The sequence below is a fragment of the Doryrhamphus excisus genome, chromosome 17 (genome assembly GCF_030265055.1).
Source record: "Doryrhamphus excisus isolate RoL2022-K1 chromosome 17, RoL_Dexc_1.0, whole genome shotgun sequence".
Lineage (NCBI taxonomy): Eukaryota > Metazoa > Chordata > Actinopteri > Syngnathiformes > Syngnathidae > Doryrhamphus > Doryrhamphus excisus.
Genome location: NC_080482.1, coordinates 8,966,287 through 8,991,763, shown reverse-complemented (window position 1 = coordinate 8,991,763; position 25,477 = coordinate 8,966,287). Strand labels below are relative to the sequence as shown.

General features: G+C 41.6%; 1 protein-coding gene across 1 annotated transcript; it reads left to right on the top strand.

Moving 5' to 3' along the window:
• The first annotated feature begins 891 nt into the window (after positions 1–891).
• On the top strand, positions 892–25,477 carry znf574 (zinc finger protein 574). Its single transcript, XM_058053940.1, has 11 exons — positions 892–975; positions 1,079–1,156; positions 5,200–5,360; positions 11,770–12,895; positions 12,986–13,200; positions 13,283–13,462; positions 14,684–14,778; positions 17,702–17,796; positions 19,322–19,470; positions 20,188–20,475; positions 22,355–25,477. Exons 3-11 carry the CDS (start codon positions 5,205–5,207, stop codon positions 22,955–22,957), a joined length of 2,907 nt encoding a protein of 968 aa, XP_057909923.1. The 5' UTR covers positions 892–975; positions 1,079–1,156; positions 5,200–5,204; the 3' UTR covers positions 22,958–25,477.

Here is a 25,477-nt window from a genome sequence, read left to right as displayed (position 1 = left end):
GGACAAAGCAGTGGTAAGTCACCATTGATGCACTACTGGGGATGTCATACAACCTCATGTAACTATTCTTTTTATAATAATAATAATAATTAATAATATTTATTTTAATGTGAGTGTGTATGGTTGTTTGTCTATATGTGCCCTGTGATTGGCTGGCGACCAGTCCAGGGTGTACCTCGCCCAAAGACAGCTGGGATAGGCTCCAGCACCCCCCGCGACCCTCATGAGGAAAAAGCGGTAGAAAATGAATGAATGAATGAATATTATTTTTTAATTTAATTTATTTTTAATTTAATAATATTTATAATACATTTTATTTATAATAAATTTATAATAATAATAATTGGATGGCTTATGAGCCATTCCCTGTTTGATGGTTATATTTTCTCCCATCTTGGAGGGGCTTCACTTAATAAATACACTGTACTATGACTATTATATGGTATTATCACCTGGTGTATTCTTGTTTATGCATTTTATTATTTTAAAATATGTTCAAAGGTCACTTAGGTTTAGATTGTAATATTGATAATAATTCCGCCACTCTCAATATTAACACCTCATGTAATTACTATCTATTGGCACAAATGACATTTCCATTAAGTCCCATGTATTTACAAACTTAAGTATTTCTGGAGCCTGTCTCTATGCAAGAAACGTTCACTAATAATACACAATTGTCTTTAAAATCATCGTTTTAATCAAAGGGCAACTGTATATGTGTAATATATGTAATATTTGCATTGATTTCCATTAAGGTCGTAAATAGTTGAATTATGTTTAATGTTATATACGCGCTGCTGCTAACTCTACTGATATACTTCCGCGCTTTTAAACTACAAATTCCAGTGTCGTTGAACGCTATTGGTGGACGCAGTCGCACATACAGCCAATCAGAAACGCGCTTCTGGAATGAAGCCACAAGTCAACTTGTTATCCTATTTCCTCGACGTCAAAACGGAACGTCAAACAAAGGTGAGCGTTTCTCAACATTTATTATTTGTAATTCCGTATAAACGTCACTTTTTTGTTGTATAGTTGACATAGCGTGTGGATTTATGGACAATTTCGACTGCAGGGGAGACAGCAAATCGTCACTTTAAGACAATCGCCGCCATTATACCACCGAAGAAGGGTATCCCGCCCTCGGTCTTAAGTATGTTCTTCTTCTTCTTCTCATTGATGCGGCAATGTTAGCAGGGAGGCAACAGTGGTCCAGGTGGTTAAGGGCTTCCATGTGCAAGTCGGTTAAGATGATCAAGCCGTAGTTAATGGATGGACAGGCGGACGTTTTAGTAGCTTTTGGGCTAACTTGCTAGCCCGTCACCATGCTGTCAGCCATGTTGCTATTGCTAAGACAGCCATTTCTGCCTGGTCGCTAACTGGTTTAAAACAGCTATGGCTAACTAGCCGCTAGCCGCTTGGTTAGCTTGTAGAATCAGACACAAATCGACCAGTCTTGCTTCTGCGTATACGAGCCGTTGTGATATTGCATTTTATAATTTAATTATGTTAACTGTTGAGCACGACAACAACGCAAATACGGTCGAGTTTGTCTGAAAGCGAAAATGTGAGCAAAAAGTGTCAGTTCATGCCTTTTTGAGACGCTTTGGAGACGTCACACCAAAAGGGCACACATCAAAGTTAATTCCCTTTGTTGTAAATTTCAGTTTATTAGGCTTCTTTTCTCCTTGATGTCATGTTCGATACTTAATAAATCAATATTGTATAGTTAGTTGGAGTTGGAAAAGTAACCGAATACTTACGGTATCAAAAACACTCATTGTGAGGCATTAAATGTGTATTACAAATAAACTATTACTGTATTATTGTTAGTAGTAGTAGTAGTACACAAGTAGCTGAGAAAGAACAGTGCATATTTCTTAATTACCTGTGGTGTAAGTCTGGAATAAATACCAGATCGTTTATTTATTGCTTCATATAGTCTTCCCCATTCCCATTTTTGTACTTTCATTTCATCCACTTAAAAGACCATTTTGCTCTCAAGTGAGGTTATTATGAGGTGTTGTCAAACCCTTCATTTTTGACATTATTTCAAAAGGTTGTCGCTTGAAAATGGTTACAGATAAAGACATACGGCAAATTAGAAAAATCATCAGTATGACCCAAAGTTTTTGATGGGTGTAAATTTACTCATTTAATGTGCATATTATGACACCACCAGGCTCAGAATTTGTCAGATCCCTATCTCCATGATACCCGCTCATTAAAATGTGTGATCCACTTGTGATACTTTTCCTCATCTCGCAAGCAAACCCAGCCATCATCATTGTGGTTTACAGCGGGATCTTGAACCGCCTCGACAGCTATCATTACTGTTATGATTAGATAGATTGATATAAAGTCTGCATCATGCCTGTGAATATTATTATTCATCCAAGTCATTGGATTCTCAGGCCATTTCTATTTATTAGCAATGTATTTTTTGTGCTGTTGAAGTCTCTGTTTGTTTTTTGTGTTTTTTTACAATCCCACTGCCCCCCTCACCATTAGCAGTGTTTTGACAACCCACCATATGCCCTCCTGCCACCCCGAACACGGTTTAGCAAAGCATCGGCTCAAGTATGCTACATGCGGACTGTCATGGCAAGCCGAGTCGCTGCCCAAGTCTATAAATTTCCGAACTTTGCAAAGAAAGGCCTATGTTGCTCAGATTGAAGTTACAGATGTTTGCCATCTCCTGGTGTTAAGTATTAACTACACGAGGCACCATATTTGCAGGAATGGCCTGTTAAATTCAGCAATGTTGCTTGTCGCAATTTTATGACTTGGGTACTTATAGGGCTATTAACTTGTGATTTTCAGTTTCAATGTCAGTGTCACAGATTTAACTTTGTGCGTTTCGCACTATATTGCAACTTTTAAGTACTTTGTCCCTGGATTTCATGGATGACTGTAGTGTGCGTTCACAAATGTGCCCAGTAGACGAGCTTGCTAAAACTGGAACTGCTGTTGTGTTGTTACACTGATGTAACTGCTGAGTCGGATCATTTGCAGCTTGAAGGACTAGGTGACTCTGTCTTGAACATGCATACATTAAAAAGTCACAACAATGAATTATAGGTTGTAGATGTTTAGTGTATTTATTATATGCGTTAAATGTATGATTACAAAGGGCAAATGTTGGAGAAAAAAAACAACAAAATCTACACTAAATGCCCTGTGGTTTGTTCCATAGATTGTTATTAAAAGCAAACAATGGCTGGTGTGTTTCTGTTTATTGCCACTATATTTCAAATGTCTATGTGTACATTTTTAAGAAAAAGAAATGTATTGACAATATATGAAAGCTACAAAGTACCATTTGCTACTTGATTTATGGCTTTGGTGCTTGAATGTGCCTAGTAGCAGATTAGATTGCTTGTCAGAGCAGAAAGTAGTCACGTAAACATCTATCCATTTTTTTCTGGTTGCACATTGCTCATTGACTGACCTCTGAGCACTTCACAAACCTTGCACACAGATGTACATAATGTATATTTCTGTATTGTGTATTCTACCTAAATAAAATTAATTTTACTTATCATGCACAGCCCTTAGGTGAAACAGGAACACACGTGTCTTTGTCTTTTCTGTGCTTTCCAAATAGAGAAACAGCTAGCATGAGGTAATAACAATGCAATGAAATGGGAGTAAACCATGTCTTCTATTAAAATTCTCCAATAACATTTTACATCCATCCATCGATTTTCTATGCCGCTTATCCTCACTAAGGTTATAGATATGCTGGAGCCTATCCCTGCTGTCATTGGGCAAGAAGCAGGGTCCAGGCGTGGTTGCCAGGGCACATATCGACAAACAACCATTCACACTCACATTCATACCTATGGACAATTTGGAGTTGCCAATTAACCTAGCATGTTTTTGGAATGTGGGAGGAAACCGGAGTACCCGGAGAAAACCCATGCATGCAAACTCCCACACAGAGATGCCCAAGCAGCCATTCGAACCCAGGTCAAGTTTTTTGCTATCACTAATCATGGCAGATGTTACTGACCCCTGCCACAAACTATTACTTTTTACTTTTGCGACCCCACCTTGAGCTGGTAAATTAAATTCAAGCTCACAGGTGATACAGCAACTCCAATAGTTTACTGTATCTCTCGGTAGTGGCGTGAGGCGCTGTGTCACTATGGAAGAAAAGTAGTCTTTTGCCTACAGTAATTAATTTGCTGCAGCTAGGTTAGTATACAGGTCACATTATGTTAATCGAACACTGTTTTTTTTTTAGCGTTATTGCTGAAATCGGTGATGTCTCATTCCATGACTCCTCATGCTACGTGTTTTTCTTTCTGTAGAACACACAGAGAAGAGAAAGACATGTGTTCATGTTTGCCGTAAGGACTGTGGATGATGGGCAAAAAAAAAAGTGCAGTTAAGCGTATTTACCGTATTTTCTGCACTGTAATTTTATTGCACAGGTATTCTTTATTTTGAGTCTCCGCTGCTCCGCTCCCCTGTTTGCACATTTAACAATATATTTCAGCTGTTAAGTACAATGTTGACACTTGATTCCTTGACTTTATGGCGTTGCTAGTGGCTTCAGTGCATACAAGTTCCGACTAGATTATTGTACTTGGCAAAGCAGGGAAAGCTTCTTTAAACATTTTAGCCAGTTAAAAACAATTCTGTCAGGGGCATTAATAAAGGCACAAAGCATTCACGGAATACTGAAAAGTGAAATGTGAATCATCCCAACGCCAAGCCAGGAACCGTATCCAGCCTATTGTGTTGTTGCTACACAACCCCTGAGTCATGTGGTGAGCATTTGATTGACCAGATGGCTGTTAAATATGCACATCTCCATAATATAAATGTCACCATGCATATACATACGCACACATACATACTGAGCACACACATACGTAGCATAAACGCCGACTAGAAACTCCCAACAACAATGAATGCATACTGTAATTCATTATTTAGCATTGTGTCATTTTATATCTAAGCTGTTGTCTTGATCTTTCATCAGGAGGGGGCAATGTTTACATCCTCAGATGTCGATGTTGTGCACTACGCCCACGTTTAGCTGTATCATTACTTTCATATACCCCCCCCCCCCAAAAAAAAAAATCCATCCTTGTTGTAGCTGCAACTTCCAAAAGATAAACTTTTCATTGCTGCATTGTACAATTAAGCTTGCATCTGTTTGATGTCGTATTTGTAATTCCTTAGGGGCCATGGAGACTACGTCAGTGTACATGTGCTTCCCCTGCTACAAGGAGTTCAGCACTCTGGAGGAAGTGCTCAAGCACCAGTTAACGTGCACAGCAGAGGAGGACCAGACGGACCCATCTGGAACCACCCCTGTCATTGTTCCGGTGCTCCAGACGCAGGTAAATACTGCACTTGCAGAGGCCATCATGCATTGTGTCATATGGAGTCAGCACAGCGGCTTAAATTCAAGTGGATATTGCTTCACAAAAGGCCTCACTCATGTGGCAAAACGCTTACCTGAAACATACAATGGAACATCAAAAGTGGAAAAGCAATTTGTTGGGGAAACTGCTCTGAAAAAACACAAAAACAGCAAGAGACAAGTGTCACTTATACGTAGGGACTGAGCGAGGGAAGCTTTCACAAGGTTTTTAACCTTCTTAACTGTCATACAAGTGTAAAAAGAAGTGAACCACTCTGAGAATACAAAAATAAAATAAGTGTTTCCGCCCTGGGAAAGAGACAGTCTTGCTAAAGGTTACTCGACACCATGTTTTGTGCTTATTAATTCCTAAGTGTCATGTAAGTTTAAAACAAAGTTAAGTGCTGTATAATCAAAATACAATAAGATAAAACCGCTCATTTTTTGATGTAAGCAACAGACTGGCAGCATATACAGAAGTGGAGGCGACGGCAACTGTCATACAAGTGTAAAAATAGCTTAACCTGTCTATAAAAACATTTAAAAGTCTACAAATGGTGGTGTTATTGTGAATTTAGATTACACTGTAACAGACGTTCTTTCACCTTTTCAAACAATGCAGCTATTTGAGATGTAGTAAATTTTTTTAAGTCAACCATATTGTACTGAGCAACCTGAACAGAGACCCGTATGACTCTCCTATGTGCTTACAACTGCATCAAACATGCTCTCTTCTATTGAACCCTGAACTCCTAGCTGTGAAGTCTGCGTGCTAACCACTTACCACCGTGCAGCCTGCTGATTACTGAAGAATGGAAAAATTATGAAAGATGAAAGTGTAATCCTTTTGGTATATTAGTTTGTATAGCCCAAGAACACAATATTCCACCCTATTTTTTTCGGCAAAATATTTTGGTGGAATCCAAATAGGGCTTTCAAGGATATTTAACAGTCATTAATTTTTGGTGATTGATGTTGACGTGAGGTGCCAGCGTTCCTTTTGATTGATTTAAATCGTAAAATTCTTAATGATAACAGTTGTTCTCAGCTGGGCGCTTAACACTGGGCTGAGCGCTAAACGTGGAGCTGTTTGCGACAATTTGAGGTTGCATGATGTGCTCTTTTGGGCAGAAAATTGATTAGCTCAGCGGGAACACGAGGGGCTGAACTGTTTTCCACTGAGAGTACAGACTGTTTCTCTCTGTTGCTGACAGTGGTATTACACAGCATCTGATGGACCTGTCAATGCTGGAAATTTTGAGATATTACAGAAAATGCACAGCACAAAAAGTCAATTACTGACTGCTTTCAAGTCATTGTAGTATATTTGCTCCATCCAGTGTGGAAAGAGTAGGGGTATATAGACCATATTAATTTAACATGTTAGTTAGCAGGATTATGCAAAATGTACAATACTGATACCCATTAAACTTTGTTCATAAATGGCACAGGTCCGTAGTAAGAACCCATTTAATTTTGGTGTATAATGTGATAAAAACGTGGAACAGATTTTCTTGTCACTTTTTGTGCGCAATTGTCAAACTCCCACCCTACAATGTGAATAGTATGGCCCCAATCCCATTTTCCTACACAGTTGATCCCTTCCCTCAAGTTGGTACAGTCCCACAGAGGACTTGCTCATGCATGATTATAATCAATGTGACTGGTCCTCCCGCCAGGTATTGACACCCACTGCCTTTCACAGTCGAAATACATTGGCTAACGTCATTAAGAGACAATAAAGAGTGACAACGGAATGAGAGAGAGGCTGACAAAGTGTGTGATGAATTATGAGGCTGTTCAATTGTGACGCTTGTGAATACGATGGTCGACAATGACGAAGAAGGCATTTTACACTCACTGTTCCGCACTGTTGAATTGTTACATGTTACAACGGTACTCTTCGGGGAAGAAAATATTTATTTAATCAAAAGCTACAAAAAATATTTGCGTGTAGCATCTTTCTGTGTGCTAAATATTATTATTATGACATTGGCACCTGCGGCTTATATAATGTATATAGAAATGATGAATGAAAGGGATAATTTTTGACACGATGTGGCACCGAGATCTACATGGGCACGTCCTTCATGTTGTGCCATGAGTTATTTATTGAATTCAATATTGTTTCTCAACCAAAATATCTGATTTTCATGGTTAGAAACGATTGAATTCAATAAATTCTCAGGGCACTCAATCGATCGCAACTGGTCTGTTCAGGTCTTATAGGTTTTTTTTCACCTCTCACCTGAGAAGGTTTCATCAGTTCATGCTCAAAGACTAGGTGGGACACACACCAGTCAGACAAGACAGTAGAGCTCTAGTCTGAGAGCTTGATGGAAGATCCAGTCTATTTATTCTCTAAAGGAGGAGGGAGTTATAGACAGGAATGGTTGGCTCTTTAACAGTGTCAAATGACGGTCGTTAGGATACAATGGAGGGGGGGGGGCTCTGCCTACCGACGATGGTCCACTACTCAGGCGAACCGAGGAGGCTGGCTGAGCTATTATGGTTCTGTTGTTGGTGTGTTTTGAAATATACAGTACAGTAATTGACATGTAATAGGTGTGTAACGATTCATCCACTACATCTATGTATTGATTTATATTCCAATGATCCAACATCGAACTCTGTTCAGCAAGTTGGCATTCCGGACTACATATATCATACTAAATTCATTTATTCTATGAAAATAAAGAATTTGATTCAAGTACGGCAGGCTTTATTTGAATCTGTGTGTTTTTTGTAGCACTTTTAATGATAAAGACATTAAATATCACTTGATTCAGACTTGCCTATCTGTGATGTTATTGCCCCGCGCCAGCACGACAAAAGGCATCATGGGAAGGCACCTCCTCACATCAAATGATGCATCAGCTTTGTGGTTTTTATATACACAAGTTACCAAAGTAACCAATGACGGCCATCGATCTTTTTAATCGTTAATACGTGCTATGCCGTATGACTCTTACCCAACGTAGCACTGTGTGAAACAGGAAGTCTGACACATTTTACCATCTCTAAGGTAAACCTACTGTTAATTCTACCCAATGAGATGATGTTTGCGCTTTATTATTATATTATTAATAACACAATAATATTAATTTTATATATTAATATTGTATCAGGCGGCACAGCGGTCGAGTGGTTAGCGCGCAGACTTCACAGCTAGGAGACCAGGGTTCAATTCCCCCCTCGGCCATCTCTGTGTGGAGTTTGCATGTTCTTCCCCGTGCATGCGTGGGTTTTCTCCGGGTACTCCGGTTTCCTCCCACATTCCAAAAACATCCCAGTTTAATTGGCGACTCCAAATTGTCCATAGGTATGAATGTGAGTATGAATGGTTGTTTGTCTATATGTGCCCTGTGATTGGCTGGCGACCAGTCCAGGGTGTACCCCGCCTCTCGCCCAAAGACAGCTGGGATAGGCTCCAGCACCCCCCGCGACCCTCGTGAGGAAAAGCGGTAGAAAATGAATAAATATTGTATTATTTTTATGTTGAAAAACGGAAGCAGAAGTAGCAAATAAACCTACTGTACATTAATTGAAAATGTACTGAATATCGACAATGTGAGCTGAAAAGGTTAACCTCCTCCTTTTGAATTCAACCTGAAGTCAAATAAAATGTGAATGCATTTGCAATTAATCGTTGTTTATATCCATAATTAACTTATACCTAAAAAAAACCCCCACACATATCTAGCTAACCTGAACTGCACTGTCCAGTATCCAATTATTTAGTTAACAGTCACACTGGTTGAATTTTAGTTACTAAATCGTCATCGCATCGTTTTATATGACCCAATATCATCCATGAATCGTATTGGCAACCACAAATTGTGATACCAATTATTATTATTAAATGGAATTGGAACACCCTATTTTTTCCACTCTTTCTCCTGCACTCCAAATCACAATTAAAATTTCAAAACGAAACTTATCTAGAATGAGTTTTACATTTTACATTCCAATTAATGCTCTTTATGATTTAGGTAAATAAACATCCCATCTATAATTAGAGCATTATTGTTGGTAGATGATCATTTAGAGAGGATAAAAATGTTTGAGTGAAACTTGCTCATTCCTAAGTGTTTCCATCATGTAAGAGTGACTTGGCCAAGTAACACATTAAAACAGTATTACATCAATAAATCCAAACCCAATTGGTTAAATCATTTCTCCCACATTATATAATATTATAGACTGTAATATTTCCATGACTTTGCAGAACTTGCTAAGGAAGCAGTCACATTTATAATATTTGTGCTGAGCAATCACAAAGCCAAAATCTATCCTTCCTTTAGAAACGTTAAAAGTTCTCTAAATCGGATTCCTTAAGTGCAGTTTTTCTTCTTATCACACTGCAATGGCCTCCTGATCTCAGTTTGGAGAAAGGGTTTCATACCAGCAAGATGGCAATCGATGTGAAGATTTGGAGCAGGCGGGAAAGGCGTGTAATGAGGTCACAGAGCAGACTGAACCCCGAGCTGCTTCTTCACATACGGTGCTATCTGTCCAGGCCATCTGAATCACCAGAATAGTCCTCCTGCACCAGTCATGAACTTGACAAGCTCTTCATTGTTATTTTAGCAATTTCATCAATATGGACAGATATGTTAATTGAGTGCTGCAGCATTCATCATGGAAAGGTGCACAAAAGTAACGTGTTTGGTGGCAGCATCTTGCGCCCTGTGACAGCTCAGGCGAGACCTCGGGGGGGGGGTTTAAAGCAGCAAGTCATGTATGGGTCCTCGTTTAGGAGTGGGCGGACAGCTTTCTTGAGGTTGATCTTGCGCCCAGACTGCTTTAACTCAAACCGTCCAACACTTGTCTATAAGGCACTGTGACACAGCCGACAGACTGATTGCATCCCACGGCGAAAAACGAGCTTGAGAAATTCATTCGCCACATTCATTTTTTTTTTTCCTCTAACAAATCTCTCATTGGGTTTCGGAAACCTGCGACATGCCGCTTTTAATCCCTCTGCTTTGACATATTAAGATGGTTTACCGCAGCCCTATTTCATTAGCTTGGGTTGCTGTAATTTCTTTGTTTATTAAAAGAGCCGTTGCTACACACAACAATGGCTGTTAATGTCTTTATAAAGATAAAGAGAGCATTTATATTCAGCCTTGTTGTATATATGAAGGGAGCTTTAATTGTAGCACAAAGTGCCTCAGTGCCTTGGCAAACGTATAACTGCCTTTATGGTTTATGATACCCATAACAATATAATTTTTTTTTGCATTGTATGTGAAATTTCCTTTTTTGGGTGCAGTCCCAAGTTTAGGGCAGTGTTCTAAATAAGTCACGGGTTAGCTTTTGTCGAGGTTGCCGAGTGAGCTTGGAATTAATTTTTTTGGTAATACATTAGTTTGTTATAAATTTATATATATGCACTCCAAGATATACAGTCATTGCCAGGGCTCTACATTAAAAACAAAAATGACTTGCCCATGGGGAATCCTTAAGGTGAGAACTACTTGCCCCATAATGATATCATTTAATTTTTGTGGCATCACAGCATTTCTTGTGGTTGTTTTCCTCCATAGATCATGACGTTGCATAGAAATCTGGATTGGCACTTCTAGGCACTTTGCCTTTTATAAGTTGTGCACCACAATGAAACATTATTGAATAGACACATTTGTGTACTAGTAAAGTGTTTTTAATCCAGAAAAAAATGCTCAATGGTCAAACAATAATTTGTGAAGAAAAAAGGTGAGAAAAATACACAGAGAAATGGAAGCGCTAGATTTTGTAGCTTGTGCAAAATCAGCACTTGGTATTGGATCGAATCGTGGTGTTTCATTGTGACCACTTCAAATTGTCACAGCAATGTGATTCACTCACCTGTGCCATCATTTGATTTGCTGCCGCTAATAAAATACTTGTTTAGGAGGCACTGTTTCATCACTTTTTGGTGTTTTCCTTCAGAAGTTGTTGGCAGGGACGCCATGATAGATGTTTTCCTAGTCAAACCATCGCTGATTGGTTGATCGCGAACAAGAACGGGTGTGGGTAAAACGCGGACTGTGGACTCCGGACCGCGGTCTAAATAAACGATACTGAGTGGTCCATTTCAAGATTTGCAAGAATTGGTTTGCAAATTACTACCGGAATTACGCAGTCTGTGTTTCACCAACACCCAACAAGAACCGCTTATAAAAAAAACTCTTGGCAGTATGGCATGCCAAAGTACACTTGCCCGACGGGAATATCACTGATTGGATTTACTTGCCCGAATTTTGTTTTAACTTTCCCTGGGCCATCGATACATTGTTATTGTCGAGCCCTGATTGCAGTAACACCACAATTACGATCCCAATCAAAAACCCTAATAATGTGTATCTTTTTCCCCCTGTAATCCCTTCATGTTTTTATAGACACAGCTAACACAGGAGACTGCAGTCCCACAGATCCAAGTCGAATTAGAGCCGCCCCCCGAAGAGCCTGTTGACGATGTAGTCCAGGAGACAATGGTCACTATGCAAACCGAGGGCAGCGAAGACCAGGCGACAGACCAGCCTAGAATTCTCTACCAGTGCGGGGACTGCGAGGAGCTCTTCAAAAGTCTCGACCTGTGGCAGAGTCACCGCAAAGAAGGTGCCTGTTTAAAGGTTGCTGTTGAAAGCCAGTTGACTCCCGAGCCTCAGTCTGAACTTCAGATGAATTCGGTTTCCAGTTTACAAACCGATGAGGCTGTCTCACAGGGCGACGTCGACAATCGCACGCCCGAACAAGCAGAGGAACTGAGAGTAAAGGAGGAACAGCTGCAAGAACTTGAAAAGAGTTCTTCTTCGACCCAGAATTCTGAGCCATCAGCACCTGATGTGACACAGGAAGAGTCACCTAGGAGGAGAGGGACGGTAAAAAAGCCCAAGCCTGAGCCCGTGCTCCTATGTGTGGACTGTGGCTCCTGCTTTGGCCTCGTGTCTGAACTTGTGGCCCACCGCAAGACACATGGCTTTGAGGAGGCCCTTCACCACTGCACTGTGTGCGGGGAGAGCTTTCTCAATACTACCCTCTTCCTCTACCATCGCAAGCAGCACCGGCAGAAGGGCGAAGGAAGTGCGACAGTGGCGACGACCAAAGTGGAAAATCTGTGCGAGCCGAGCAGCGCGTCAGACGAGCAGGACCAAGCAGGAACTCCGTCAGCCTCCTCCGTACACCAAGCAGAGTTGTTCCTCTGCATCCAGTGCGGGGCGAGCTTCAAAGATGCCACCGAGCTAACCACGCATCGCAAGGCGAAGCACGATCTACACACACCGCTTCACAGTTGCGCTTACTGCGACCAGACCTTCATGAACACCACCCAGTACTTGTACCATCGAAGGCAACACCGAGTCATGGAATTTGGGCCTATCGACGAAGTGGACACGGGCGATGAAATGGCCACCTCTATGGATGCGCCGCAGAGCTCAAAGCGTCCCCTCTCCTCACCTTCTGCGAATCAGTTGGATGCACCGTCTGCTAAGAGAAGCAGGCCGATTTTCAGGATCGTGAGCAAAGGTAAGTCGCCAAGTCTTGCTTGGGGGGGAAAAAAATGCATGCATGCATGCATGCATTGCAGGAACTTTCATGTTTTCTTTCTTTTTTCAGGAAACAAGGATTTAGGTTTAAATCAGGAAATGGAGGGTGGAGCTTTAGTGGCCCCGGACACGGCAAACCTCCCTCCGCCAGCCAAATTGCTGCAGGACTGGTCCCGCACAGCTCTGCCGCACGTGTGCCCATACTGCGGCAAAACCTTCACCCGACGTGTCTTTCTGCGCACACACGTCTATAGTCACACAGGAGAAAAGCTCTTCACTTGCAAGGTGTCCGTCTAAGTTTGCCGTCAGGTCCACTTTAACGCACAATGCTTCATATAATAGTGATGTCTTCCTTGTTGTTGTGCAGGTGTGTTCAAAGTCCTTCACCAACTCGCAGAGCCTGCTGCGTCATACCATGAACCACTCTGGCAACAAGCCATTCTGCTGCAACGTGTGCGGCAAGAACTTCGCCCAGGCGGCAACCCTAAAGAGGCACCAACTCATTCACACGTCGGAGCAGCCTCGCCGCAAGCGTGGACGCAAACCGGTACAGTTTTTACACTACTGCTTCAACTGTTATTGAAAGCTCTTCTTTTTTTTAATTGCACTTAATTTTGGTCTGTATGTGGGGAAGCTACTCCTGAACTAGTACACACAAAAGTGTAACATTTAGTAAAAACATTCACCCCTACTACGTTACTTGTAGGGATTGACCGATATGTTTTTTTTTGGGGCCGATGCCGATACCGATTTTTTTTTCCATCACCCTCAGCCGATGGCCGATTTTGCGTGGGCCGGTATTTGTGGCCGATACTGCTTTTGATCCCTCAATTTACATGAAAAAATGACCATGATAACAAATATTACAGGTCTCAAGTTTAAACAAATATATATTGAAATGTAAACACTGAACACAGTAGGATAAAGCTTTCTTAAACACACATTTAAACGGCATTATCAACTTTAAAATAAATAAATATTCAACCATGTGCAAAACATTTTTGTCGTAGTTTAAGTTTTATCTGGCATTGATGTGATGACTGCTCCGCAGTGTGACGCGCAAACGCAAGCTAACTCTATTACTTGTGAAAACGTGCCCTTGTTGTGATTCAACAGTGGGGGCGGGGTACCGCGACTACGTGTGTTGCGGGGTCCTCTGCCGCCGGGGCAACACAAAGATGCCTGACTATAAATCATGCGGTGGAAAAATACATCGGTGAACCCACGCGCGTATCGGCCGATACCGATACAAGGAAAAAAAACGCAAATATCGGCCCGATATATTGGCCGGACGATGTATCGGTCGGTCCTTAGTTATCTGTGCTATTATTTTTTTTTACTTAACTCCAAAGTTTGATCCAAAGTCAGATTGGTTTGGTTTGTAATGAGCCATATTGTTTGAAAAAAAAAATCTTTGCAGGGCATGGTCAGGGTAGAGCCACTAATTGTCCATAATTCATCACCATTTGTCTAATAATGATGTAACTGTGAGGATATATGTGTTACATGTATGCTCGCTTTTGGAACAATACCTATTGCGAGCGCCACAAATTTTTAAAAAGCTTGACCACTAACGTACACGTCTTGAAAAGTTTTACGAACCAAATGTGTTCTTTTTATCACCGAGTGACCCTGCAATATTGCTGTTAGCCTTAAAAGATGAATAATGATTGTGCTGTAGGCTTAATATAGAGTATTTTTAGTATTTTTAAACCTTGCTGCCTAATCATTTTTTTTACATTATCCTTTACTGTGTCCTTGCCTGCAGGTGGTTGACATGGACACAGACGGAGGAGATGCTCCTTTCTCATGCCCCCTCTGCCCTTCACACTTCAACACTGAGGATCAGCTGTATCATCACAAGTAACAAGAATTTGTCCACAATTATCATCCTAAGCTTTTATTGTCATCGAAATGGCATGTCTTGATGCAACACCATTATATTTTCAGCCTGTAAGGCCAGAGAGTCTTTAGCTAAAGCATTCAGCCTTAGTAACCCTGTTTTAAAAAGCATCTGATTTACTCATCCTTGCACAGCACGGGCTGGGATTTAGATAAACGTCCTCTCGCTAGCCCGGAGCTGTACCAGCTGAGCCGTGTAGCAGGACCTTTAAGCTTTCCGAACACAGCGTGCCCTCGATATCTTTCTGTCCTTGAATTTCAGCCTCATATATGACTGACAGACAGAGGCCAAGTAAATTAAGGACGTCAAACAGGACAAGGCAGCAAGCCTCGTCGAGCAAGAGGAACAGTGTACTGCGTATACGTCTTCACTTTTCTTTCTGCTATTTACTATTAACGTTTATTACTATTAATCAAGTCTGTCGACATTATAAAGGTGCATTATTGCATAAAATTTAATATTACTATCTTATTACTAATAAAAAAATAAATCTGGAAAGGGACAAACACTTTTTCACACCACGGTATACAGTTATCTTAAAAGGGACACTATTATGCAAAATGGAATTTTTAATGATGTTCATAATGAAGAGCAAATAGTTAATTAATAAGCAATGTTACTCACTCCATGTAGCCTTGAATGAGGCGCACGCTGTATTAATTTGCTGTGCATGGGGTCAGGCAGCCACCACGTCCTTGCAGCATGCCGCGTTGTATTCTTCCAGTGTGAGTCCAGTGTTTACAAAACAAAATTAAGTTGTTGAATTAATTCATAAGAGCTCATTTGTAACTATGAAATGCCGAAATTCGTAACATGAGGACCAAAATAAAGACAACTATAGTCGGCGTCAGATCATGTCGTTTCTCTTCAGTTTAAATAGGCTAGGCCAGGGGTCAGCAACCTGCGGCTCCAGAGCCGCATGTGGCTCTTCATCCTCTTTGTTGTGGCTCCCTTTGCGATGCTTGAATATTTTTTAACACCCGAGTGGGGGAAAATACACATCTTTTGTAATGAGTTTTAAAAAATCCAACTTTGTCTGAGACCATGAATGCATCCCGACTGAGTTCTGACTGCTATTCAGTTCAGTACATGAAAGAAAATAAGTAATACTTTCCCGGAGCTATTTGACAATTCTCAAAAATAAATTAGAGCTCACTTAAAAACAGCGGCATGGGAACTTGTTTGCGCCGGAGTAAATAAATCAGGTAACTTTACAGTAGTTTTTATTTAGTTTTTTATTTATGTACGTTTATCTCCAATACTAGCAAGAGTACTCCAACTCGTCTTTTCTTATCTGAACTACTTTGATACCCCCAAATTCCCTCTAATGTTGTTTTAAACATAGTATATGTTTTACGGCTCCAAGTTATTTTTCTTCAGTGGGCAAGGGGGTAAAATGGCTCTTTTCATAGTAAAGGTTGCCGACCCCTGGGCTAGGCTATCATAATTTTGCGGTTAAAATATGACAAATGTTATATAATATAACATTACAGCAGGGGTCTCAAACTCAATTTACTTGGGGGCCACTGGAGCTAGGGTCTGGGTGAGACTGGGCCGCATCAGGTTTTCCAAAAAAAAAAAAAACACGCATTTATTAAAAACAGAAAAATGAATAAACTTTGCTTTGGTTCCGATTTTCTACAAGAAAAGCTCTGATAAAACATTCCACTGTTCTCAAATATCTTACTTTTATTATGTTTCTACACAAAATAAGATGAAAAATAAATAAACAAATCAAGAATAAAGAAAATCAATTAATCAGTAATAAATATAATAATAATAATAAAACGGCAAATAATAAAAACTTAAGAAACCACATATAGTTGGTGGGTAGACAAATTATTTTTTTCAGATTAAAATGAACAAAGCATTATTAGAGCCCTGTAGACATGACAAAACACGACTATAGTCACATTTATACTCTTTTTATTTACAACATATTGCGCAACTGCAGGGTCTTGAGACACATGCTAACTCGCAAACTAGAGGGCTAGCGACCTAAACGGTAGCCTCCAAGTTATTTCCTTTAAACTTAAAAAAGCCAAAAACGTACCACTTCCACACGGATAGGGAGGATAACTATTAACAGTTATTTAACCTTTAACATGAACATTAATCAAACGTAATATTTTTTTCCGGGTACATGATACCATACAGCATCCATATCAAACTTGCGCGGGCCATACTAACATTAAACTTTCATAGCAAGGCGGGGGCCTAAACTAGCCGCGTGTTTGAGACCCCTGCATTACAGTATTACTACTGTAGATACAACTTTGGATAGTCCCTCCCTCTCCTACTTGAGACAACACTTACTTGCCAGTCTCCCAGCAGCTATCACTTGTCACCCATGGTTGACCAATGAGCCAGTGACTGTCTTTATGGCTTATACTTTTAAGAAAAAAAACCCATTTGCCTTCGTTGTCCCTTGCTTATCACAGCACATTTAATGCTTAAGAGCGATGACGCTGGTGCAAATTGGAATTCTCATGCGACCTCTTGGTCAGCTATCTGTGAAATATAGATTTCTTTCTGCCAATCTTGTCTGTTTAGAACACATCATCTTTGGTAAATACAACCTGCTATCTGACATTGTAGCCTTAGGAGCTGCAAAATGGCCCCCACTTGAATTGATGTATAGCTTAACGTAAAGCGGTGGATAAATACAGTCTTTTAGTTTACTGCTGTTCTTTTATCTCCACCTCTTAAGAAGCTCTGCTAATGTCCCTCGTTTAACAAGTAGCGCAGTCACTTCCTGATAGGTGCACCCTATTTATTTAGATTTTTAAAAAGTTTATTTTAAGACTATATTGAAATAAATGTTGCAAATTATGTTGTTAAATCCTGTGCATTTAATGCTTTTCTTTTTTTTTTTTAAATCAGGCTTCTCCACACCAGCCACCCGTTTCCCTGCCCAGATTGCGGAGAAGCGTTCAGCCGCAGAAAGGACCTCGACCTGCACTCTCTCACTCATCAAGGTCAGACTCGAGGGGGCTCCAACCCTGTAGGAACAATTCACCCACACATCTTGTATTGTCAGCAGGAACAATGCGCCAAGCTGGAAGCTTTGTGTCGCTTATGAAATCTCATGTGCATTTCCTGCACATATCTTGCATGTGTATGCACATCTTTTGTCTATTGTCAGTCATTTGTGTTTCCACACAGATCCTTTAATTCAGTGGGAATAAAGATGAGGGATGAGTGCGTTTTGCGGAGACATAACGAGAAATCTGTTCCACCATCCTAATGGAAGCAAATCAATTATGATGTTCTTATTAGTACAACTCGCAGTGAATTACTATTGACTAATGCCGAGTCTGCAATGAATATCATTGCCAGGCACAGCCGGAGCCTATGTTGTTTATTCCCAAACATACATCCATGTTTATGTGCATTGTTCCGCTGATGCATTAGGTCAATGGCTTTCTATCGATCGGGGTCTCAAGTGGAATGGAGGAGGAAGGTGGAGGTAAATGAATTGGGTCAACATGTCGACACTTCATCTTAATCACAGGGGTGGGGACCCTCATTAGTTAAGCTCGAACAGTCTGCATGTGGCCGAGGTCAGAGGTATGAGAGAGATGATTGGAGGGATTTGATCCATTGATCAGACCAGGACTGTTGGGCGGGATTGTCCTTATTAAAGGTTTAATTGGTCGGTCACAGAATTGCCACTACTGGGGCAAAAGTACACATTGTTAGCAGACTGTGAGCTGTTGGCATGACAGCATATCGACATGTTGATGAACCATCAGTGTCAGCGATTTTCCCAGACAGATTTTCACCCCAGCGGGAGGCTGTTTACTTTGCCCAAATAGACACAGGACAGTAACTGGCTTGAGTATATTCATTGACGGGGAGGGATCAATAGGGAAATGTAAGAAATGGTTCTGAGCATTAGTTAAATGTCAGAACACATTTCCCAAGCAGAAATTGCCACAACTGACAACGACAGTTATCGCACAATTAATGGTTCTTTTCATTCGGAGCAATCTGTTGCTATTTGTACTCTGATAAATCGTTTTAGTGTGGAGATGTGAAAGAGTTTTCTTAGAAGATCCAAGTGACAAATTATTCTGTCTGATTTAGTTTTTTGTACTGCACATCGTAAACACCCACTTTTTTTTCATTTAGAAGCAAATGAAGCAGCAAAGTGTCGATGAGCCGCAGTGTCTCCCTCAACCAATTCACAGGAGACTCTAATGATGCAAATATCACTTATTAAACTCAAATGTGTAGGCTTCATGAAAGTTGAGGTGATTACCGTGGCTCTAAAGATGGAGTCAAATCACCAGCCTAATGAATTTAAGTGGGACTTTGATCTCTTCAGCTTGATGGGCCTATATCACTCATCATATATTGCATTTACATAGTCCATTTAATATAAGGCAGTGTTCCACAAATCATCACTAATGAAATTAATGCAGAGACAGCACTCCTTTAAAACAACAGTACATGGCAGCATCGCCTTTAGTTTTGAAAGCCCATCCTTCGTTGTTGCAGACAAGCAGCCCGTCACCTGCCCTCACTGCTCATCAGCGTTTATAAACCAGGCTGTGCTGGACATCCACCTGCAGCGCTGCCCCACCTCTGCGGAGGAGAGGAACACCGGCCGTGGGCGGGGCCAGGGCAGAGGTCGCTCTACTGGACAGGTAAGCTGCACAAGAAGCCTCTTGATTCATTCTTTCCATTGCATTAACTGCAGAGGCAATATTTGAAATAATAACACTTTAATACACATAACAATCACTCAGTTGTTAAAAGAAGATAAACAAAAATAAACAACCCTTTTCATGATGTCTGTCCACGTCATAAAAGGACATATTGCAGCATGCACGAGTCTGTGAGGACCTGGCAGCCAATCATTAGCAATGAGAAAGCTCACAACGAGCTTATCAACCCATTGGAGGTCATTACTCAGTGAAACAGTCTGACTCACAGTATCTTGCGCTAAAATCATCACACAGCAACTTAACACCCGCACGGTAGGTAAGAAATATGCTATAATATCCCATAATGTATTTATATTTGAAATATTATTGTGTATTGTGGGATGATATTGTATATTTCTTAGCGACCTTTTGAGTGTTAAGTTGCTGTTTGATGATTTTAGCCTTCAAGAGACAAACAATCTCAGACAACATTGTGAGTCAGACTGTTGTTTTGAGTAATTACCTCCTGCGATTTCTCGTTGACAAGCTCGTCGTTCCCCGATTGTGATTGTCTTCTGCTAAAGAAAGAGCTACCGTTTTTTTTAGCTACCAGTATTTAAGCAATTAGTTGTAGTTCAGAAGTTATAGGAGCTATCACGAGATTAGAACATCTGCTGCTTCACAATGGAGTCCTCATTATTTCAACTCCATGTCCAGATGGAGTGCGACCTGTGCGGCCACCGCTGCATGACCCAGGAGAGCCTCGACCTCCACCGCCTGTCCCACACCGGCCAGACGCCGCTCAAATGCCCGGTGAGGCCTTGCCGGCGCCGCTTCATCTCAAACAAGGCACTGGAGGAGCATGTGGTGGCCCACTTCCAAGGCAAGCTGGGGAAGTCCAAAAGCCAGGTCCGCTTCGAGTGTCAGATTTGCCAGAAGGGATTCGCCTACAACTCCACCTTCCAAGTTCACATGAGGACCCATACGAACGAGAGGCCCTTCGAGGTACGTTTTTTTCAGAACTCATCTTATTTCTCTGTACTGCTCAGAAGCCATTTTTATTACCTGCATTTCAAATCCAGCGCTGGCTCACCCATCACGGTCACACATGCTCCCCCCACGCCCTACGTTGCCATCTTGGCGCTTCTGGACTGCGGCCATTCGTGCCTGCGGGTATTTCCTCCCTTGCTGTAGTGGTGATTAATGGCAGGGCTGAATTAGGGCCTGTCAGCTACTGTTACTATTCTGGGAATCGCTCCCCCACCCACCTTCCCCACCAGCGACCCTCCATCTTTGCCGTGGTGATGACATCCACGCTACCCACCCACCCTGGCCCATTGCACCGGGCCTCTGTGGAATTTGATTTAATGTTGATGCCGTTGCAGCATCTATCAGGCACAAAAAGATGGATGTTTGATGCACTGGCGCTCCAACACAGTGCTGAATATTAATTTATGTCTATTATATTTAAGATGCATACTCAACAGGAGCATGCAGTTTTATCCTAAGGAATACCGAAACCACAAAACCAAGACCGGGTTTGTGTAGTGTTGTCTCATAAACTAATGAATAATCACCAAATGGGAATCAAAGCAGCGCTTTATTATGTTGCGGTTATGTACTTCCCTCCTCCTAAAAAGCATTATAAAACATCTTTAACTCTTCATAATGCATCATAAATACAGTGTTTGGGGTGTAAGAGCCATAAACAAGGAAACAGAGGATCGACCCCTTGATCTCCTGACTGCAGGCAAATACTAACCACTTGGTCACTGTATTGAAGATGCTAAAACTAATTCATTTTTAAGTTCTGGCTTTTCCTTGGCACTACCACTAGCCATGACTCCTGCCTAGGCAAACATTGGGCTACACTGTTTTCGTCTGCTTGTAGCCTGAATCGCCGTTTCTGCGTAGAATGCCATCTCTGTTCGTCCGCTTTGAGGCACACACCCCGGGCTTGTGGAAATGCAACGCTATGTCCAGTGTATACTTCCTCTCTCTCACTTTTAATGCCTACCATGTGGGGTATGCCTCTATACCGAACCGAAAAATCAAATTACGAATAGAAGTACCATTACACCAGGAGTCTCAAACTCAATTTACTTGGGGGCCACTGGAGCTAGGCTGTGGGTGAGACTGGGCCGCATCAGGTTTTCCAAACAAAAAAAAACAACGCATTTATTAAAAACAAAAAAAATTAAAAAAACTTCACTTTGGTTCCAATTTTCTACAAGAATAAAGAAAGTCAATCAGTCATAAATAAATATAATAACAACAATAAAACGGCAAATAATAAAAACTTAAGAAACCACATATAGTTGGTGGGTAGACAAATGAATTTTTTCAGATTAAAATGAACAAAGCATTATTAGAGCCCTGTAGACATGACAAAACACGACTATAGTCACATTTATACTCTTTTTATTTAACATATTGCGCAACTGCAGGGTCTTGAGACACATGCTAACTCGCAAACTAGAGAGCTAGCGACCTAAACGGTAGCCTTCAAGTTATTTCCTTTAAACTTAAAAAGCCAAAAACTTACCACTTCCACACGGATAGGGAGGATAACAGTTATTTAACCTTTAACATGAACATGAATCAAACGTAATATTTTTTTCTGGGTACATGATACCATACAGCATCCATATCAAACTTGCGCGGGCCGCACTAACATTAAACTTTCATATCAAGACGGGGGCCTCAAACTAGTGTCCTGCGGGCCACATTTGGCCCGCGGGCCGCATGTTTGAGACCCCTGCATTACACCCTAAACAAATATACAACTTGGGTCTGGTACTACGCCGTGCATTTTATATTTTTCGCATCCTCTGAGTTCTTTTGTTGTTCCCGCTATCTTTCCCCCCCCATCCCCCTTCATCAGTGCACCACCTGTGGCAAAAGCTTCCGCCAGCTGCCCCACCTACAGGACCACGAGCGCATCCACAGCGGCGTGCGGCCTTTCTGCTGCTGGATCTGCGGCAAGAGCTTCAGCGTGGCGGCCCGCCTCACCGAGCACGCCCGCACCCACAGTGGCGAGAAGCCCTACGCCTGCCCACATTGCCCCGCTGCCTTCCGCTCCCGCTCCAACCTGGACAAACACATCCGCCAGCACGGTGACCTCCCGGCGGAGGCCGCGGAGCAGCTGGCCAACGCCACCCAACAGGCACAGGTCCAGAAGGTTCTGGAAGGTGCCAAAGTGCTCTCTTCCATGGCTGCCACCGGGGTGGAAGTGGACAGTGGCAGTGTCCAGACCATATATGTGCTGCAGGCGAGCGAGGGGGGCGGCGAGGCGATCATGATCCCGGCCGAGGAGCTCAGCGGCATTGAGGGCGCATCGCAGATGGTCATCCTGCCTTCGTCGATGCTGGGGACGCAGGGCATCAGCCTGCCCACCATCACCATGGACGGCGGCGAGATCACCATGGTGGAAGCGACGCAGTCCCCGCAGCACGCCATCGAGTTCATCGTGGAGGAGACGATATGAGCGCAGGTGGTGTCAAAGAAATCTCTGGCCTTTTTTGCATTTTAAAACCCAAACGTCTTTAGATTGCACCTTTACACATCAGAGTCTCAATTGTACAGCCGGGCTTTCATGAGGGAAGACCACCTCATAAAGTGTCCCCTGTTTTTCCCTTCCAATAAAACTCCTCAGCAGCTCCTCAGGAGCCTTTACTGCTGTCACTTGCCTCTTCTGGCTAACCACTGTGGAGAGAAATAGCACCCAGCTCAACGGCAGTCCAAGTCAGAGCGCATCCTCCATCACCCCCCTCTTACTGTCACTTGCTAGCGGAGGAGTGTGTGAAGTAGTGTGTACCGTATAGATCAGCAATCATTTGGCGGACATTGTTATCGATTGTTTTTGTCCTCTTAATTAAATAAATTATATTATTATAAAACCATGCACGCTACATTTGTGATGATTTGTGCTACATAATGCAGTGGCATTGAGTTTGATGAAATTATCCAGCACTTGCTGCCATTCCAAATCATAAATAATGATTCTATTTGCAGCCCCCCCATGGCAAGCAGCGTAATACAAGTTTTGCCTCCACTGCGGTGGCCCATTACGGGTTTCCCAAGCTAAGAGTTTATGGATGTCTCCCACCCAGTGATTGCTGACGGGGTGGAGGGGGTGTGAGCACGAGCACACACAAGCGAGCAACCAAAGAGACCCACTCTGTCTTGGTTTGTCTCCATGTCATGGATGCTGATGATAGTGAGAGAAATTGAAATGGCAGCAACATGCCTACGAATTGGCCTCCTGAGGTGCAAAAACAATCGCATGTTGGAAATGTATCTCTTCTGTATTCTACTATTTGTGACAAACGCTAATAAGCAAATGCAGTATATCTTGTAAAGATAAATTCTTCTCTTGGGACGGACAAGTCATCAATGATCACGCTATTAAAATGGTTTTCAAATTGTATTAAAAATAAGAGCAATATATTTGGTGAGGGCATTGAACTCTCATCAAATGAGGAAAATCGACGAAGTAGCTCAGAATTAAAGCAGACAGAATCTCTATAGCAGTTGCGGTGCCTCTTTAGAAAGTGAAACTTAAGCTTTTGTATGCCTGGAAAGTTAAGTTTGTGTGAGAAAGTGGCTTGAACTGGTTCTAACTATATGAATAGTGTGTCTGTTTACCTTCTCAGTCATTTTCCACAGCTTGCCTGTGTGTGTGTGTGTGCGTGTGCGTGTGTGTGTATGCGTGTCAAGAAGGCCTTGTGAGAAGCTATTAGGCTTATAATACACTCGCTGATTGTAAAGGTATAATAATATCTTCAAAACTGACACTCTGATGGAGGAATGTTTATCATGATTTGTTTTTAAAATTGCTTAAAAACAAGGCAACAAACACAAAAAAAAATAATAATGGATGTGCGTTGCTTTGTTTCTACAATGTCTTGTCACACTGCGTTCAATGTACCTTGAAATGACGCAGCGTCTCCTGGAGTCAATATTAATGTGTGATGGCTTTTATTTGCACTTTTGTGTTTGTTGTCAGGTGCCAAATATGCTAGTTTGTCACCCAATAAAAATGCTCCTCCACCTGTAAAGCTGGATGGAGAGCGTAATAGCTACTGGCAAACAATTCCCACCTACTCCCAAGCAGTAATATGGGTAATGAGGAAATGAATATCTGTAAATAAACGGCATGATGGCGGGGGAATAACAGTAAGATGAAACTTCCCCATTAAAATGTCATAGCGTGTATTTATCATAGTTTTAATAAATGATGAGATGCAGGCTCTACAAACTTATTATTCATCATTCTTCATAAATGTTTTTTTTTAACACACCTTGTATTTTTCCCCAAGTTATCGATCAGTTTTAGCCATCTATTATGAAAAAAATATATGTACTGTATAAAGATGCTTTTACTTGATTTGTGGGCTTGTAGACACGCTATTGTGCCCTTTTGTTTGCACTTGTTCAATGTAATGGATGCCACATATTGCATGCCATGTAGCGTTACTGAGTGGGACAGGAGGACACAGACGCTATGTGAAGCTACAGTGCTAACATTTAAATAGCAACCTCATGCTCGGTCAGCCTATTCGCTAAAGAAAACCTAACCTCCCTCTCACACTTCGTCAGAATCAACATGTATCAAGTAGAACCAGCCAGAATGAAACATTTTCAAAATCTGCAGTATTCGGGATAAAATTACTTCATATGAATGCCGTTCAAATACTTACATGACGTTTCGACCCCGTCTCCAATCATTTTTGCACATTTGACTCCATTGGAGTTGAAAAACAGTAGAAATATTCAAGGCGACTTGTTATGCCCCTTTTCTGACCTAGCATAAATGTTGTGTAAATGCTGTATTTTCATGTTAAATGATGCCAAAGTGCTGAAGAGTCAGAAGACCAATAAGTAACAATTTATCAGTGTCATAACTGTGTTTACTTTGCATAAATAGTCGAACACAATCGTCTCGGCAGCTGCCAGGAAGTCCTCGGGAGTGCCTGGGAGTGTGACCAATCACAGCAGAGGGGGC